Source organism: Erinaceus europaeus, chromosome 16 (genome assembly GCF_950295315.1).
Source record: "Erinaceus europaeus chromosome 16, mEriEur2.1, whole genome shotgun sequence".
Lineage (NCBI taxonomy): Eukaryota > Metazoa > Chordata > Mammalia > Eulipotyphla > Erinaceidae > Erinaceus > Erinaceus europaeus.
The window spans coordinates 60,870,447-60,890,247 of record NC_080177.1 but is presented as its reverse complement, the minus strand read 5'-3'; the positions used below and the strand labels follow the sequence as shown (position 1 = coordinate 60,890,247).

General features: G+C 38.1%; 1 protein-coding gene and 1 long non-coding RNA gene across 5 annotated transcripts in view; one reads left to right on the top strand and one right to left on the bottom strand.

Annotated features, from left to right (window-relative positions):
- The window catches only part of NUBPL (NUBP iron-sulfur cluster assembly factor, mitochondrial), a 114,001-nt gene that overhangs the window by 92,450 nt on the left and 1,750 nt on the right, over positions 1 to 19,801 (top strand). For 3 of the 4 annotated variants that reach the window (XM_060175216.1, XM_016185446.2, XM_060175217.1), the window contains 2 exons: positions 10,983 to 11,103; positions 15,508 to 15,590. In XM_060175216.1, coding sequence (XP_060031199.1) covers positions 10,983 to 11,103; positions 15,508 to 15,590 — 204 coding nt within the window. The remainder of the gene's footprint in view (positions 1 to 10,982; positions 11,104 to 15,507; positions 15,591 to 19,801) is intronic. The other variant, XM_060175215.1, reaches the window with a different exon arrangement.
- Positions 16,213 to 19,801, bottom strand: part of LOC132533463 (uncharacterized) — a 31,524-nt gene continuing 27,935 nt past the window's right edge. Inside the window, exon 2 of the long non-coding RNA XR_009545354.1 lies at positions 16,213 to 16,545. This is a non-coding gene — a long non-coding RNA (uncharacterized LOC132533463). The remainder of the gene's footprint in view (positions 16,546 to 19,801) is intronic.

Genomic DNA, 19,801 nt, shown 5'->3' with positions numbered 1-19,801 from the left:
AGGAGCCTCAGGCATTCAAGTCTTATACTCTGACAGCTGAGATGTTTTCCCAGCTGCTGGATTTTCTTCTTGAGATTTTTTTTTTTTTTTTTTGCCTCCAGGGTTATTGCTGGGGCTTAGTGCCTGCACTACGAATCCACTGCTCCTGGAGGCTAGTTTTTCCCTTTTGTTGCCCTTGTTGTTTACCATTGTTGTTGTTGTTATTATTGCTGTCATTGTTGGATAGGACAGAGAGAAGTCGAGAGAAGAGGGGAAGACAGAGGGGGAGAGAAAGATAGGTACCTGCAGATCTGCTTCACCGCCTGTGAAGCAACCCACCTGCAGGTGGGGAGCCAGAGGCTCCAACTGGGATCCTTACTGTCAGTCCTTGTGCTTTGAGTCATGTGTGCTTAACCTCCTGTGCCACTGCCCAGCCCCCTCTGCTTGAGATTTTTTTAGGAATCTATAAAGAATGTTGTATAATAAATAAGCAAAATTAGAATGGAACTTTAAAAGGATTTAACCTAGTGGAGCTGAATAGAACAGACAAGCACCAGAGAAGTATGGGAACATTTGCAGTGGTCACTTACTCACACTGCAGGTTGTGAGCCCCTCTCCCTGAGTCATAAAGTTAATACAGTGAGGCACATAACCATATATCCTGCAGTGGGGAAGCTTTACAAGCAGTGAAACAGTGCTGTCTCTCCCTCTTCCTCTCTATCTTCCCCTCCCCTCTCGATTTTCTTGCTGTCCTATCAAATAAAAATAAAAAAACAAATAAAAATAATTATGATTTCTATACACATTCTTCAAAGAATATGCCAAAAACTGAGTTAAGACTAATGGAGAACTGAAAAGCACTGTAAATCTAATCTATTTCAACTAGTATTATGCATTATTTAACAGTGAATTTTCCTCCTCATTTTTCTTTAAATTATAGGTTTTAATCTTTGTGACAGATTATAACCAGCAAGAAGTTAACCTGATTGTGACTTGGAAAAATTGGGTTACACTGTAGCCTGAAAACCTTTCATGTTACTTACTTGAATTCTGGTTTAAAATGCCAAGAATAAATTAAAGCTGGGCCGTTTTAAGCTTTCTTCTTCTTTTTTTTAACCAGAGTACTGGCTCAGCTCTGGCTTATGGTGGTGCAGAGGATTGAACCTGGACTTTGGAGCCTCAGGCATAAGAGTCTGTTTGCATAACCGTTATGCTATCTGCCCCTGCCCCCTTTAATGCTTTCTTAATTTAATACATTTAGACACAAAGAAGCTGATATTTCAGAGCAATGTTGGTATTTCAAGAGAGTCAGTATTCTAAAATTTACGGGATGATCTCACAGACAGAAGTTGAAAAACAAGATCAGAAGAGAAAACACAAGTAGAACCTGAACTGGAATTGGCATATTGCACCAAAGTAAAAGACTCTGGGGTGCGTTGTGGGGAGAATACAGGTCCAAAAAGGATGGCAGAGGAACTAGTACGGGTTGTATTGTTATATGGAAAACTGGGAAATGTTATGCATGTGCAAACTATTGTATTTACTATTGAATGGAAAACATTTAATTCCCCAATAAAGAAATTTTAAAAACATGTTCTAAAACTTAATAAAAGAAGTAGCCTCCTGTACCAGTGACTGACTGGGATTACACATAAGGATAACTTATAAAAGGTTTATGGCAGTTTACGTTAGGTAGCATTTACTCCTAAAACTGCTTGTAAAACAGTAAAACTGCTTGAGGCAAATTGAGGGGAAAAAGAAGTTCTTTGAGATATTAAAAATGGAAAAAACTTGAAGGCTAAAGAGATACACAGTGGTAGTGTCCCAGATTTACATGCCTGGCACTTTCCTTTTTCCCAGTTAACCCATGTTTTAAATGTTGTCTGCCACAGGTCTGCATATATCTATATGGACTTCTTTATGAATCCAATATACACACCTATATGTATATGTGTCTAAGTATGGGCATATAACTGTTATATGTGCTTCTTAATCAAATGGGACAGTTACACCTGAGTGTTACACTTAGTTGATAGATGTCAACTAAAAGCAAAGAAACTTGACAGCTGATCTGTCCTATATAGTCACAAAGGCAAATAGATAGCTTATATCTGTTCAGTTTTTAAAAATATTTATGAATTTCAGGTCCTAATAAATGTTTTGTATGCCTTCTGTACGTGATTTTAAAATAGCACTAAATAGAACTGTCAAAATAAGTTCTACAATCTCTTTAATTTTCTGTACTGTTCAATGGAACTATATAGTATAAGCAATAGTTCTAACATTTTGAAAAGTTATCTTTTAATAAACAAAGTTAATTTTAGTAACATACTTCTCACTGTATGAAAGTATTATTATGTTATCATGAAATCAATATAAAAACTGAGCTTTGACCAACAAAGGAATTTTCTTTAAAAATACTATGAGCTAGGAGGTAGCTCACCTGGTAGACTGTGCACATTACTATGCAAGAGTACCTGGGTTCGAGCCCCTGGCTACCACATGGGAGTGCCTGCAGGAGTAGGTTCACAAATGATAAAGCAGTGCTGTGGTGTCTCTCTTTATCTCCCTGTCTCCCTTTTGTGTCTCTCACAATCTGAAAAGAAAGAAAAAAGAAGAGAAAAAGGCTACAGGAAGTGGTAGAGTTGTATAGACACCAAGCCTCAGCAATAATCCTGGTGGCAAAATAAATAAATAAATAAGTGATGTGAATTTTAAATGTTTAATTAGGAAAACACATAATCAATGGGAAGAAAGAAAGGGAGAGAATAAATACTATAAAGAAGAATATATAAATGTATAATTTAATAATTCTGGCAGATTAAGACCTTGGTAGAAAGGAAAGCTGGGTACAACATCAGGAAGAGTAAGGACAAATGAATTGTACTGTATGCCTTGGTCTTTTTTTCACTGCCTCTAACAAAGGAAACTTTTAGAGTCTAAAATCTTCATCTCCCAAATGTTCTGCTGCTTTGCTTTTAGTAAAATTTAGCTAGTAGGATTAAAGAGGAAAAGATTCTAGGAAATATTGTTCCCAATATAGACAATTGAACAATCTTCCACAATAAAATACCACTACATGCTCACTTTGATACTTGCTCAAAATGGAAAAAGACTGGAGATACCAAGTTTGTCAAAGCTGTGAAACTTATGTATAGTTGGTTGGAGTAGTAAAACTAGTAGAACTTTGTTGGAAAATCTTAGCATTTTTGGTGAAGTCAAATATGCATAACCTAAAATATTCAGCAAAAAAGATATAAATGGAACTGAAGAGACAGCTCAGTTGGAGAGCACCTGCTTCGCTATGCACACAACCAAAGTTCAAGTTCCTGGTCTGCCACATGGGAGGTACTATGTATTAGGGAATCTTCTGTGTTGTTTTATCTCTCCCTCTCTCAATCTTGCTCTTTCTTGATCTGAAAAAGCTCTGATAGTGAAGCCCCATTTATGAAAACAAAACATATATATTTGTCTTGCTTTATATATATTTGTTTTGCTTTATTGGGATGATGAATTATAGCACATTTGTTTATATATGTGTATGATTTCTCGGTTTTGTGTATCAGGTGTCTACTACATAATCTTAGCCCTTCTCCTCCTATCAAGGACTCAGAACCCCCTCTCCCCTGCCAGACTACCTATTGTATTTTTAAAATTTCTTTATTGGGGGATTAATGGTTTGCAGTCAACAGTAAAATACAATAGTTTGTACATGCGTAACATTTCTGTTTTCAACATAACAATTCAACGCCCACTAGGTCCTCTGCCATCATGTTCCAGGACCTGAACCTCCACCACCCCACCCCCCCGGCCCACCCCAGAGTCTTTTACTTTGGTGCTATACACCAACTCCAGTCCAAGTTCCCTTCTGATCTTGTTTTTCAACTTCTCAGACCACCTATTCTATTCCCTCCCCAGAATCCCTATTTTGGTGCAGAGCACCATTCCTAGTCCAGGTTTCATCCCATGTTCTTTCTTGCTTTCTTTCTTTCTCTCTTTCTAGCTCTGTCTCCCATGTTTCACCTATATGTGGAGTTATCCAGTATTCATCCCTCTATTTGACTCATCCCCATCCAACACATTTCCTTCTGCTTCCAGTGGAGGAGAGGCAAAGATTATGATTTAGGACTTTCTGTTCTGATGTCTAGGTCTGATAGCTGGCCTTGGTTCACCAATATTGGTCATATCACTCTGTCCTTTCTACCTTCTCTTTTCCTTTATGTTTGTTCCTTTTGTTGCTGTTGTTTGAGTTCCCATTTCTTTTTTTTTTTCCCTCCAGGGTTATTGCTGGGCTCGGTGCCTGCACCATGAGTCCACCACTCCTGGAGGCCATTTTTTCCCCCTTTTGTTGTCCTTGTTGTAGCCTCGTTGTGGTTATTATTATTGCCATTGTTGATGTTGTTCGTTGTTGGATAGGACAGAGAGAAATGGAGAGAGGAGGGGAAGACAGAGAGGGGGCGAGAAAGATAGACAGACACCTGCAGACCTGCTTCACCACCTGTGAAGTGACTCCCCTGCAGGTGGGGAGCCGGGGCTCGAACCGGGATCCTTAACACCGGTCCTTGCGCTTTGCACCACATGCGCTTAACCCACTGCGCCACCGCTCTACCCCTGAGTTCCCATTTCTATTCTACCACAGATTACCTCCTTTGGAGTTAGAGTTCTTATACTTCTTTTCCTGTAGGTCTCCTTTCAGTAGTTCTTGCAAGACAAGGTTGGTGGTAGTGAATTCCTTTATGTTAGCTTCTTTCTTTCCTTTGCATCCTGAAATATTTCTTCCATGTCTTTACTTTTGGAAAATGTTACTATTATGTTTCTCGACACTGACTGTTAGGGATTCAGTACTTTTGGTTTCTGTTCAGCTTCCTCTATAACTATAATTTGACCATTGATCAGGTGTAGAAATTTTCTGAAATAATTTCTCTGAATATGCTTTCTGCTCCTCTTTCCTTCTGTCCATCCTCAGGCACCCCAATAATTTTCACATTTTTTTCTCCTGATGGAGTCTGCTATTTCACAAAGAATTGTTTTACTTTTCGAAAGCCTTTCCTCCTCAGCTGCTTTGCATTTTGACATTCTTCCTGTCCTGCTATTCTATCTTCAAGCTGGTTTACTCTGGTTACACGGCCTCTTAAATATGCTTTCATGCTGTCAACTGTTTCCTTTATTTCCAATATTTAATTTCAGAGTTCTCTTTGTGAAATTCTTAGCTATTGGTGAAGAAACCTCTGATTTCCTTGTTTGCTATGGGTTAAGTCTGGATCACCTTTATAATTAGCTTCCTGAATTTAGCCTCAGATATCTTTTCCAAATCTTAAAGATGGTGAATTTCTGTTTTTTTCCCCCCATAGTTTTTGCTATTCAACCAGCAGGTGGCACTGTGGTTGTATTTTTAATGGTGGTGCTAATGTGTCTGGGATGAGGAGTCATCTGTATTACTTAAGTCTGGTTAGGGCAAGCCCCTGGGTTTCATTATGGCTTCAGCTTTCCACTGCTGCTTTCCCAGTTCTGATCCAAGATGGTTGGTGTGGGTGTTGCTTGGGTGTTACTCTTCGTGGTTCAGGACCCAGCTTTTTTTCAGATTATTCTGGCCTCTGGCTGCCTTGCTCCACAGTCTTGTGTGTCCCTGCACTACTGTCTGCCCACTGCTCAGGTGTCTGAGCTTCAAGATGGCTCCAACAGCTTCTCATGACTGCTGGTATTGCTCAGTAGTTCATATCTCTACATATATGTTTTAATAGAAGCTTTATTTATGATAGACTGAACTTGGAAACAACACAAATGATCCACCTGCAAGAGGAGGAAACTTCACAAGAGGTGAAGAAGTACTGCAGGCATTTCTCTTTCTCTATCTTCCACATCTCTCTCAATTTCTATCTTTATCAAAATAAATAAACGATTTTTAAAAGATTTCTTGTTTTCCATTTTCAGTTCTTTGTCATCTCTCAAGTTAATCATTAATGTTTATAAATTTGCCTTGGGGGCTCTTTGTTCTGTTGCATTGCAGGTGTGTATGTGTGTGTGTGTGTTAAGCAAAGTAGCATATGTATGGGAAGTTCTCAAGATAAGTGGGATTAATTTATTCAGGGTACTCTATAAAATAATAATAAGGCATGTACCTTTTAACTGAGGAAGAGAGCCAAACTTGTCAAAATTCATGACTCTCAAACATATAGAGAATTCTTTTATCTTCAGTTTTTTTTATTATATATCATTATCAGTATGTTTGGTGTATATTTATAAACATCATTTAAAGAAAAAATGCATGTATTACTATATTTATATTTTCATTACAAAATACACAAAGTGGAATTTTTATATAACGAAATCATAAAACAGAAATATATAATATTCTTTTCCAGTATACTTATGTCAGCCAGCATGGGTTAGGTTGAGTATGTTAATAACCCTTAAAATTCAGTGGCTTACAATACCACCAGTTCATTTCTTTTGTGATATATGTTCTTGATGGTTAGACTTCAACACTCCTCTGTATTGTTAATACTCTGGCATTCAGACTGACAGAGCAGCCACTACCTGGAACCTCGATGGTCACAGGGACAGAGGGAAAGATAATGAGGAATTAGCACTTAACAATTCTGCCTAGATGTGACACATGTCATTTCTATTCACATTTCATTGTTCAAAGCAAATTACATGTCTTCAGCTTATTATAGGGATGAAAAATCCAGTATTGTGCCTAAGATGATAACTGAAAATAGCTTAGACAGCACCTTAAAAAATGTTACTTTTGAGGCTGGGAGATGGCTCACCCTAGTAGAATATACGCTTTGCCATGCATGAGGATATGGGTTTGAGCCTCCAGTCATCACATGGTACCACCAGGAAAAGGGAAATTTCACAAGCAGTGAAACAGTGCTGTGGTGTGTCTCCTCCCTCTCTCTCTCTTTCTCTGTCTGTCTGTCTCTCATACACACATACACACTGTCATTTTCCTTCCCTTAAAAAAAAAAAAAAAAAAAAAAGGGAGTCAGGAGGTGGCGCTGAGGGTTAAGCGCACATGGCGCAAAGCGCAAGGACCATCGGAAGGTTCCCGGTTCAAGCCCCTGGCTCCCCACCTGCAGGGGAGTCACTTCACAAGCGGTGAAGCAGGTCTGCAGGTGTCTGTCTTTCTCTCCCCTCTCTGTCTTCCCCTCCTCTCCATTTCTCTCTGTCCTATCCAACAACAATGACATCAATAACCACAACAATGTTAAACAAGGGCAACAAAAGGGAAAAAAAAAAAAAGGCAAGTGTCGGGCGGCAGCACAGCGGGTTAAGTGCACATGGTGTAAAGCGCAAGGACCAGTGTAAGGATCCCGGTTTGAGCCCCTGGCTCCCCACCTGCAGGAAGGTCGCTTCACAAGTGGTGAAGCCAGTCTGCAGGTACTTATCTTTCTCTCCCCCTCTCTGTCTCCCCTCCTCTCTCCATTTCTCTCTGTCCTATCCAACAACAACAACATCAGTGGCAACAAGGGCAACAAAAGGGAAAAAATAGCCTCCAGGAGCAATGGATTTGTAGTGCAGGCACTGAGCCCCAGCAATAACCCTAGAGGCAAAAAAAAAAAAAAAAAAAAAAGGCAAAAGAAGTTCCCTAGGAATGGTAAAATCATTGAAACATGAAGTGAAGCTTCAATGACCAACTGGAAGTGGGGGGGGGGGGGGGAGGGAGAGAGAGGAGAAGGAGGGAAAGAAAGAGAAAGGAAAGAAGGAAAGGAAAGAGAGAGCCTGAGTTCCCATTGCCACCTTCCGGGTGGGAAGTTTTTTGAAAGGTGAAGCAGTGCTGCAATTGTCTCTCCCTCTCTATGCCCCCTTCCCTCTCAATTTCTTGTCTCTATCCAATAAATAAATAAACAAAAGGAGAAAAGAAACACATACATGCACACACGCACACGCACACGCACACACACACAGAGGCAAGCCACAATTCCGTGTTGTTTTTAAAGCCTTATAGTCCTGGGTCAGACACTGGTGCCCCTGGTTTGAGCGCAGGTTACAATGCATAGAGATTGAGGTTCAAGCCCTGGATCCCCACCTGGAGGGGGTGAGCTTCACAAGTAGTGAAGCAGTGCTACAGATGTCTCTACTTTTCTCTCTCTCTATCTCCCCCTTCCTTGTTGATTTCTTTCTGTTTCTGTCCAATAAATAAAATATAAAAAAGAAGAAAGCCTTATAGTCTTAACATATATGTCTAAGATTGTAGACATAATGGTTTTTCTTGCTTAAAACCCTCTAATGACTTCTCTGTATAGTCTTTATAACATCAGTACCTAGTGTAACTTTTCTAGTCTCCTGATCTTTAAAATAAAATATATTGATAAATCAGAGTATTGTTTAGCTGTAGATTATGGTAGTGCTGGAGATTGAATCTGAGACCACTGAGCTTCATGTATAAGAGATTTGTTCTCTAACAATGGCTCTCTCTGGTCCTTCAGCCTGGCCTTACACCGTAATGCCGTACCTCAACCATACTAACCTTCCAGTTCCTGTAAGGAAAATTGTACTCAGGGGCCAGGTGGTGGTGCACCTGGTTGAGTGCACATGTTACAGTGCACAAGGACTCAGATTTGAGTCCCTGGTCCCCACCTGCAGGGAGAAATCTTCGAATGGTGAAGCAGTGCTGTAGGTTTCTCTTTGTCTCTCTCCCTCTCTGTCTTCTCCTCTCTTCATTTCTGTCTTCATCCAACAAATAAATGAAAATAATTTTTAAAAAATTTAAAAAGGAGAATTATACTTCACTCTGTCTTGATTATTTTTTTCTTTTCTTTTTTGTTTTTTTTAACCTAAACAGTCCCTCTGAGTGTTGTTTTCATGTTTTAAGTTCCTCAGTCGGGATATATCACACTAATAATGTTCATGGCAGTAAGATTTCCCAATTAACAAGAGTGTTGAATAAACAAAAGAAGCTGTGTGATATTAAATTGTGTTTTCTTCTAGCTTACTTGAGGTGGTACTAAATTACCAAAATATATCATGCTTTAGTTTCTTTGTGATATTTCACATCAACAAAAAGGGCATAATAGATGTTTAGAAAGTAATTAACTACAAACAAATCCTTCACTGTTTGTCTTCCTTCACACGTATTGTGAGAATCTTTAGTATTTTTTATTTTTAGGCTGAATAACAAAAGTTGACCACCATTTATTTACTTATTTATTTATTTGCTGCCTGGGTCATCACTGGGACTCAGTCCCAGCACTATGAATCCATTGCTCCCAGCAGCCTTTTATCCCCCTCCCCAGTTTATTGGGTAGGCAGAGAAAAACTGAGAGAGGAGGAGGAAGTAAAGAAGGAGAGAGGAGGAGGAAAGAGAAAGACCATCTGCAGACCTGCTTTAATAGTGAAGTGTTACTCCTGTAGGTGGGGAGCAGGGTTTTGAACCTGGGTCCTTGCACATGGTAATATGTACACGTAACTGGGTACACCACTGCCTGCCCCCCCATTTGATCACCTTCTTGTTTCCTTTTGAGTTATCACTATTTATTTATTTAGGGGTAAATGGTACAATATAAAATATAGTCTGTATATGCATACCATTTCTACATAACAATACAACCCCCACTAGGTCCTCCTCTGCCATCATGTTCCAGGGCCTGAACCCTCCCCCACCACTCCAGAGTCTTTCACTTTGATGCAGTACCAACTCTAGTCCAAGTTCTGCTTAGTGATTTCCCTTCTGGCCTTGTTTTTCAACTTCTGCCTGAGAGTGAGATCATCCCATATATTCATCCTTCTGTTTCTGACTTATCTCACTTAACATGATTCCTTTAAGCTTTACCCAAGATGAGGTGAAGAAGGTGAATTTACCATTTTTTTTCCAGAGCCACTTTTATTTTCATTTAAATTGAGATATTCAATCAATTTTCCCCTCTCATATTAATTAGTGATTTATATGACTGCAAATTGATAGGAGTGTACATAAACACCATTCCCACCACCAAAAGACTGTGTCCCATCCCTGCCCCTAACCTATGAAGCTGAACATTCCTCACCCTCCACCTAGGGTTTTTTCTTTGGTGCCCTACTCCAAATTCAGTTAACTCCTGCTTTGAATTTCCCTTTCTGTTCTTCTGATACCACTCATAAACAGAAGTTGAGAATTCACCATTTTTAATAGCTGAGTAGTATTCTATTGTGTATATACACCACAACTTACTCAGCTGGTCATCTATTATTGGACACCTGGGTTGCTTCCAGGTTTTGGCTATTACAGATTGTTCTGCTATGAACATAGGTATACACAGATCTTTTTTGGATGGGTATGTTTGGATTTTTAGGATATATCCTGAATTTTCTTCTTTATCAGGTTCTGTTTCCACTTTTCCCTCCCTAACTCAAAATCTCTCAACCTCTTTTTATCAGTGTTTTGTTGATTTAAACTTGGTTTGCAAAATTAAAAAATTTCAGGAATGTAGTTTCACACTTAATTCATATACGTGTGTACAAGTCACAGCACTCACAACTGAAGTTCCTATGTCCTTTCATCTAGTCACCCAATCCCTCCTTTCCCTCTGATAACCACCATAGTTGTCACAGAATCTTAGAAACAATTTGTAGAATTCTTTTCTTACCCCCAATTCAGAGGGAAAAAATATTTGTGGGCAATTTACACATAAGTTCCTCTCACTTTTTGTCAGAATTTTTGAACCATTTCTATTAGTATGGCTTTTGTTTTTAAGATAGATATTGGTAGAGAAATAAGAGATACCACAGCTTCTTCCTTCAATGCTGTCAAGGTTGAACTTATACCAGGGCCATTTTCATGGCAAAACAGTTCATTCATTATCCAAGTGGGCTATTTCACTTGCCCTGTGTCTCATATTGTTAAAGTTAATTTCATTGTTTATTGCTTTTCATCTAACCTAGTTGCTTGTTGAGAGCAAAGACCAAAACATATTCTCCATTGTATCACTAGTACTTACTAGACAGGGAAACTTGTTGAAATCATAGATTGAGGTTTGGTTTAACTTTGTTTTGATTGCTCTGTATTTTTCTTATTATAGGTTCTGGGTCTTGTCCAAAATATGAGTGTTTTCCAGTGTCCAAAATGTAAACACAAGACTCATATTTTTGGTGATGATGGTGCAAGGAAACTAGCACAGACTCTTGATCTTGATGTTCTAGGTAAGAGTATTCTCAGCTATTCTTTTTTTTTTTTAAATTTATTTTTATTTTTTATTTAGTTATTCCCTTTTGTTGCCCTTGTTGTTTTATTGTTGTAGTTATTATTGATGTCGTTGTTGTTGGATAGGACAGAGAGAAATGGAGAGAGGAGGGGAAGACAGAGAGGGGGAGAGAAAGACAGACACCTGCAGACCTGCTTTACCGCCTGTGAAGGGACCTGCCTGCAGGTGGGGAGCTGGGGGCTCGAACCGGGATCCTGACGCTGGTCCTTGAGCTTAGCACCACCTGCGCTTAACCCGCTGCGCTACAGCCCGACTCCCTCAGCTATTCTTTTATAAATAAAAGGGCAGAAGAGAAAGTGAGGATAAGTCATGATGAGGGAGAATATCTTAGGAAAATATGAATTCCCTTAGGCTTTTGTTTTAAATTTAGTTACTATAGCACGGTTCTTTGTGCTGTTCTTTCTCTGGCTCTTAGAATTCTTCATGAGTGGATAATTTTTTGAATAGGAGGCTTGTTCTACTAATTATGTCTTCTTGTACAGATAGAAACTGCTAATCTTGAATTTAAGGAGTTTTGCAGAGAGAATACTGTGATTTGAAGCCTCTGTCTTAATGATCATCAATTTTTTTGCTGAGTTGAGACCCCCCTCCATATATATATAGTTGTTGTCATAACTGGAAGTGTTGACTTTTGGTGTATGTGTAAAAATGCCTTCCTGATCACTTCAGAATATATCATCCCTTAGTTCTAGGAAGAAAAGCAATATTCAGTGCTTTTTAAAATCTTTTCAAGTGTATTTTTTACATCTGTAAAATAAGGATTTGAGATTTATATTGATATACTGTGTAAGTTTCTGAACTCATTATGAGAACTAGAATCACAAATTTATAAAAATTGATCTGATATTGGTTTTAATATTAAAAAATAGTAAGATTATATTTTCATGCTTTTATGTTTGTATGTTGCTTAACCATACCCACCACCAGAATCCCAATGCCATTTCAACAGAGAGACCCCTTTATTTACCATTTTGATTTCTCCCAATAACCATCATAGTTTTCACAGAGTCTAAAAAGTCTCTTTGGTTATTATTATTTTTCTTTTGAAAATTCATTTGCTTTAGTTATTTATAATTCACATATAAGCAAAAACATCTAGTAGTTGTTTTTTACCTCTTTCACTTAACATAATCACTTCTATGTCCATCCATTTTTTCTTAAAAGACACATCATCATTCTACTGGTAGAAGAGTATTTCACTGAGTATATACCCCACAGCTTCTTTATCCAGTCACTGTTAATGGGTAGGTATATAGCTTGATTCTATAGTTTGGCTTTTGTGACCCAGTACTGTGAACACAAAGAGGGATGCATACATCCTTTCAATTAGTGTTTTCAAAATACAAGTTTTAGTAAAACATGATTTTAAAGAAGTCAGAAGCTACTGAATGGCCCTTTTAAGGAACATACTTTGATATTTGAATGAATTTCTGTTCTGGGTAAAGACAGATATTAGATACTAGGTAAAAGGGGAATAGAGTGAATTGTTAGTTTCAGATGACAATTAAGATCCCTTAGAGATCAAACGGTTTCAAACATTCTTTATTATAATTAAGTTTCTTAAAGTGATGTTAAATATATTGTTATGCATTTGCACTATAGCAGCCACCACAATGCCAGGTGAATACTAATGATATATTTTGATACACTGCTATAATTATAGTCATTAATTATATTCTGTAACTGTTTTTCATTTAACTAACCTAGAAAGTTCAATTTCCCACATTTGCATAACAACATAACAGACTTGCATTCACTTATATAATAAAAGAAATATGTAATTATAATGGCATTATTGACTAATGCTGACAATATTATAATTCCTTAATTTATAAATGGGTGGAACAATTTAGTAAGTCACTTTTTAGAGTTTGATGTATCTTCTAGAGAAACAACTTCACATATGGAAGTTATATTTTAATCAAAAGCTCACAAACTATGCAGTTACATTAAAAATCAGAAATATTTGATTACTGGTCACAGGAACTGAATAGTGCCAGAGATTGCTGTGTCTAATCATTTTAGAGGGAAAGTAATGTACGATTCCCACTCAGTATGTTTCAACTTTTTTATTTTTAAATTTGTTTATTTTCATGAGAGAAATAGATACCAAAACACTTCTTGGCTCTGTCATGTGGTAGTACCAGGAATTGTGCTTGGGACCTCTGCTGTCTCAGACTTGAAAATATGGTAAACTACCACGGTGCTATTTCCTCAGTCCCTGGGCACATCTTCTATTAATGCAGTTGTAGGGTCCCAGAGCCACCTCCTATGGACTGGAACTTAGACTGCAATAGGCCCTAAGGGTTGAGAAACTATTGTCAGAGAAGAAATTCTCACAGTTATAGCCTCCTAGATAATTCCTCCCTCTGCATCACCCACAACCTTTATTTATTATTACTGGTTCCCTGACTACCATTTAATTCATTTGTATCCACCGGACTATCTTTTAAACTATCACTTGCTAAATATGATAAAGAAACAGGGTTAATGATTTTGTTTGTTTTACTTTTTTCCCCTTTACTGTAGTTAAAAAAGAAAGCATTCAGGAATTTTACAATAATGGCAGCTGTTAAGTCAAGAGGGCCAGTGAAATAGATCACTTGGACAGTGTGCTGTTATGCCATGCATGTGACCCAGGTTCAAGTGCAGCCTCTACCACACTGTAGGAAGCTTCAGTGCTGTGGTTTCTTTCATACACACTCTCTTTGTCTCTCTACTTCTTTATCTCTATCTAAAAACAAACAGAAATCAAGAGAAAGATGTCATGGGTTTCTAAGTAATTTTGGTGATATATTTTTCCTGTCTGTCCCATAATAGTTTCCTACAGTCTCATGTAAAATTTACTGAAAAGCTAATTTTCAGATGATTGCTAAAATACTTTGCAAAGTGTTTTGCCACTTGGTTATTGAACTTCTAGGAAATATTTAACAAGCTAAGATCTCAAAATTTGCTGACACAAGGAACATGCAATATTTTTTCCTCTACCATGTGCTTCATATTTTCAGTCGTCATAGCTTTGTAGTTTTATAACATACAATTATTATGGATTATATATCATGCCTGCTGTGGTCCTGGTATTGTGGTGTATTACATAAAATACACCCGATTCCTTATTATATATATTTGAAGTGATTCTAGGAATACTGAGTACTGTGACCCCCAAAGATGGCACAGTGGATAAAGTGTTGGATTCTTAGCATGAGGCCCTTAGTTCCATCCACAGCAATACATGTACAGGGGTGGTGTTCTTTTTCTCACTCCCTTTTCATATTAATAAATAAACCTTTGACCTTTGAAAAAATAGAAGAGCCTGTGAAATAGCTCACTTGGATAGTGTACTACTTTGCCATGTGTGCCATGTATACAACCCAGCCTGCCTCCTACTGCAGTGAAGGAAGCTTTGGTGCTGTGGTCTCTCTGTGTGTGTGTGTGTGTGTATGTCTGCCTGCCTGCCTGCCTGCCTGTCTGTCTGAAAGAGGGAGGAGGGAAAGACGGGAGAGGAGGATGGGGAAGAAGAGGAAAGAAAGGGAGGGAGGAGGGAAAAAGGAAGGAAGGAAGGAAAGAAGGAAGGAAGGCCAGCCAGATAGTAGTATAAGTACCATAATAGTTCAATTCTTAGTTTCTACATGAGATTCCACTTATCAAATTTAAATCTCTGCCTTTTTGAAAAGCTTCATTTATGGTGGTGTGATAGGAAAAAGCCTTTTAGTTAATGACTCAAAGAATTTTCCTATATATTTTAGGAAACAATGTCTCCGACCTGAAATCTGTGTCAGAGGTTCTTACGATATACTTAATGAGAGTAGATTAACACATAATAAAAGAAAAACAGTTTTACCTGATAATCATATAGTTGAGATAATAAGTCTAGTCTACTTTTCAGCAGTTCACTTAGCTCAATCATCTAGCAACAGGAGAAAGATACAGACTTGTACTTTTATGAACTACTTTTTTTCCCCATCTTGCTCTCTTCAATTTCCCTTTATTATGTAGTCCAAAATATCTATATTAGATATTGAAGGGAGAAATAATTCACAAAGGTCTTTCAAACTATTTGTTGTTGCAAGGCCTTTAGCAAAGAATAACTGAGGTACCTTGTTCTTTGATTACTGCCTTATAGCTTTCATATGCAGTCAGTGTACTACCTTGAAATGGAATACTTTGCCTCTAATTTCATTTGAAATTCCTTCTTCAAAGATTTAGCAATTTGAAGATAGTTATAACTTAACTTGATCTGAATCAATGTAGTTTAGATTTCATTTCTTTCTGAAGTTGAAATAATTCCAAACATCTCTATAAACTTTTGTGGTAATAATAAATATCTGGTGGGATTTTCTAGGAGATATTCCTTTACACCTCAACATAAGGGAAGCTTCAGATACAGGCCAGCCAATTGTATTTTCACAGCCTGAAAGTGATGTGGTAAGTTGTATTTTTAAATATATATTTTATATTCACAAAATATATTTTTTTCATATATAAAATGTTGGTAATATCCAGCTTATCTATTTACTATATATATGTGTGTGTGTATATATATACATATATATATATATACACACACACACACACAAATATTGGTTAACTTATCTAAAGTATCATTAAGCCACTGTTTAATAAGGCAGTACTTGCCGGTACTGGCTCTGAATTATCAGCTCTCATTCACAAAAAATTATCATTCAAAACTGGTTTTCTAATGAAGAGCATGGGTAATGAAAATTTGTAACGTTCTTATCTTGCTGGTTAGCAATATTTTTATTGATTTAAATATTTATTTATTCCCTTTTGTTGCCCTTGTTTTTATTGTTGTAGTTATTGATGTTGTTGTTGTTGGATAAGAGAGAAATGGAGAGAGGAAGGGAAGACAGAGAGAGACACCTGCAGACCTGCTTCACCACCTGTAAAGTGACTCCCCTGCAGGTGGGGAGCCAGGGGCTCAAACCAGGACCCTCATGCCGGTCCTTGCACTTTGCGCTACCTGCGCTTATCCCGCTGCACTACAGCCCAACTCCCTTTTTTTTGTTTTGTTTTGTTAATAATGATCAACAAGGCCATAGGATAAGAGGGGCATAATTCCACACCGTTCCCATTACCAGAGTCCCATATTCCATCCCTCCATAGGAAGCTTTCTTATTCTTTATCCCTCTGGAAATATGGACCCAGGATTATTATGGGGTGCAAGAGGTGGAAGGTCTGGCTTCTGTAATTGCTTTTCTGCTGAACATGGGTGTTGACAGATCAAACCATACTCCCAGCCCGTTTCTATCTTTCCCCAGTGGGGCAGGGCTCTGGGAAGATGAGGTTCCAGGACACATTGGTGAGGTCATCTTTCCAGGGTAGTCAGGTTGGCATCATGGTAGTATCTGCAACTTGGTGTCTGAAAAAGCATTAAGATATAAAGCAGAACAATTTGTTTAATAATCAGGAATCTAAAGGTAAAAACAACGCAGTTGAGATTTGGGGTCTCCAATTTGGAAAAAGCTAGAAAATCTATTTTATGTATATTCCAAGGGGCTGAGCCCAACAGCTAACATGCAGGCTGGCTAAAAGTCCTGGGATTCCCACATACACATGATGGGCCTAGACCTCTAATAGACCCCTCTCTTCACTCTCATTGGTCATCTCCATCAGGAACAACATAATGGACCTTCTTGTGGACCTCTATAGGACCTTGACCTCGATGTGTATCAACAGTAGTAGGGACTGCCCCATTCTCCAAAGGGAGGTTGGATCAACATTGCCACTCGAGGAAGACAGGTCCTGCAATGAGTACACCAAGAACATTCCTAGCTATGACTACAGAATTTAAGCTCAGACCTATAGGGATGCAGAGGTTACACAGGCTCCTGTGCTGAATATGCGCCCCAGATCAAATTGATGAGGTTTACAGTTAATGATATTTACATACTCTTCCCATATTTGGGAGCTATTCTAGTTCTATTTCCAACTCGACACCATCTTCCCAGATAATACCTTTAGCCAACCTGAAGGTTAGCAATATTTTTAACTGCTCAAGGTTATTATACTTAAATATTAAGAAGTTCAACTTATTGTTGGGAGAGGAGACCACAGTGTAAGAAGTTATTGAACTGGATATATGGAAATTGTGTAAACCATTAGAAATGAGATTATCATTGCAGTTATTTTTTTTTTATTATTATTTTTTTCTTTTTCCTCCCGAGACAGAGAAGGAGAGAGAAAGATAGACACCTGCAGACGTGCTTCACCGCCTGTGAAGCGACTCCCCTGCAGGTGGGGAGCCGGGGGCTCGAACCGGGATCCTTACGCCGGTCCCTGCGCTTTGCGCCACATGCGCTTAACCCACTGCGCCACCGCCCGACCCCCCATTGCAGTTATTTTAATAAATTCAATTGAAGAGTTGAGGCAGAAAAACTAGTTATGTTTCATTAGCCAGCATTATTGGTTATACAGTTGGTGGATTCCCAAGATAACTGGTTTTACTATTTTATGAATAAAATATATTATTTTAATCTTTTTAAAGAAATAAAATTAACCATACATTTGTTTTATTTCCTAAATTTTTGAGCTGTAAGCTAACCTGTCATCTGGTGCATCAGTTCTAATGTAGTTTTGTCCTCCTTTGTTGAACAGCTTTGCTCACTTTTCTAGTAATGTTTCTTTATTTTCCTTCACTAAGGGGTATAACTTTATAGTCCTGTTAATTTTGTTCAACCAGAGCTACTATTCCTTTTATTCTAACTTGTAACTTTCTCTGGTCTTGTGTGAACTGAAAAACAAAAGTGCCAAGCTTGGTTAGAGCCAAAAGTAAAACAAGACCCCCACAACGACCCTGCCAGAGGGATAGAGAATGGGAAGGCTGTCAGGGGAGGGGATGGGATATGGAGATTGGGTGGTGGGAATTGTGTGGAGTTGTACCCCTCCTACCCTATGGTTTTGTTAATCTATCCTTTCTTAAATAAAAAATTAATTAAAAATTAAAAAAATAATAATAAATAGAATCAATACCCTTAAAAAAAAAAAAGTAAAACAAGACCAAAAATATGCTCAAGAGCCTTAAGTACATAAAGTCAGGTCATTTTGAGTTATCTTGCTTAGGACCCAGATATTCTTTCTCTTTCTTAAGGGGTGGTCATTATGAATGACTGAGTTGCTGGGAGTACAATATTAGAGTAAGCAGCATATCTCACTTATCAATGTCTTTTCTCTGTCTTTATGTACTGTTAAATTCCCAGTCTTTTCTTACAAACTTTTTATAAAAGCAAAAACCATAACCCTCTGTTGCTTTCCTAATTATAGTCTAACAGTCCCAACCTACCATAAGTGTATTTTATGCAGTGAATGAAAAGTCGTATGAAAACTGAGGGTTTTTTTTTTAAGTACATACTTTTTAGTGCTCCCTGAAAACAGGCTTCTGAAGCCATTCTGTGGTGATTCTATCATCTATGGATCTTCTTCTAGTGCTATGATGCCCTCAGATGTTACTGGTTCTAAACCCAGGGCTCTAAACCCACGGCTTTATGTGTGGTAAGGCCTGTGTATTGCCAGGTGCTATTTTCTGACCCCATGAAGTTATTTATAACTGTTAATTCAACTGTACCTCCCCCCTCCCTTTATTCAGTTTGGGATATATTTATAGACTAATGATTGACTACTAATTTTGTGATTTCTTCCTTTTTACAAAGTACAGATTTTATTGTATTATCGAAAGATATGCTGGACCAGCTCAGCTTGTTAGGCCTTAGAAATTATCGGACCAGCTCAACTTGTTAGACCTTAGAAATTATCCACCTGAGATTCCAGAGGCCACAAGTTCAATCCACAACACCATCTTATACCAGAACTGAGTAGTACTCTCATCTCTCCTCTTTCTTTTTCTCTCATAATCTTTTTAGTGCCCTATCCTACAGTATAAAAAAGGTATGCTATAAGATAGTCCTGGTAAAGACTTTCAAATAAAAGTAGAAACCGTATTATCTTATAATTTCTAATATTACCTCATAGCCTTCACATTAAAGAACTACATAATAAGTTACAATGCCAACTCCAAGTGGAAAATCCAGGTGGAAAAGCTTTCCATAAAACTTCTTGTATTTTGATTTCCATCTCCTTTTACTTGTTAATGATAGAACAGATAACTGGAATTCAGCTTTTTTATCTATGCTTCTGGCTAACACAACAAAGATACTGAAAAGGAGAACGGGTTGAATTGATGAGATTACTAATGCTTAAATCTGAATCAAGGGTTTTTTTGTTTTGCCTCCAGGGTTATCGCTGGGGCTCCTCGAATCCACTGCTCCTGGAAGCGATTTTTGCCATTTTTGTTGCCTTTGTTGCTATTATTATTTTATTGTTGTAATTGCTACCATTGTTTTTGGATAGGACAGAGAGAAATTGTGAGTGGAGGGGGAGACAGAGAGTTGGAGAGAAAGACAGACAATTGCACCGCCTGTGAAGTGAACCCTCCCCCCGCAGGTGGGAAGCTGGGGGCTCGAACCAGTATCCTTACTCCGGTTCTAGTGCTTTGCACCACTGCGCTACTGCCCAGCTCCTCTGAATCAAGTTTTATGTGTGCTATAATGTGTATTGCCTTTTTGCTGATAGGGGTTTAACAAAAAGGGAGGGATATATTTATTTCTCAGTCAGGAAAAGTG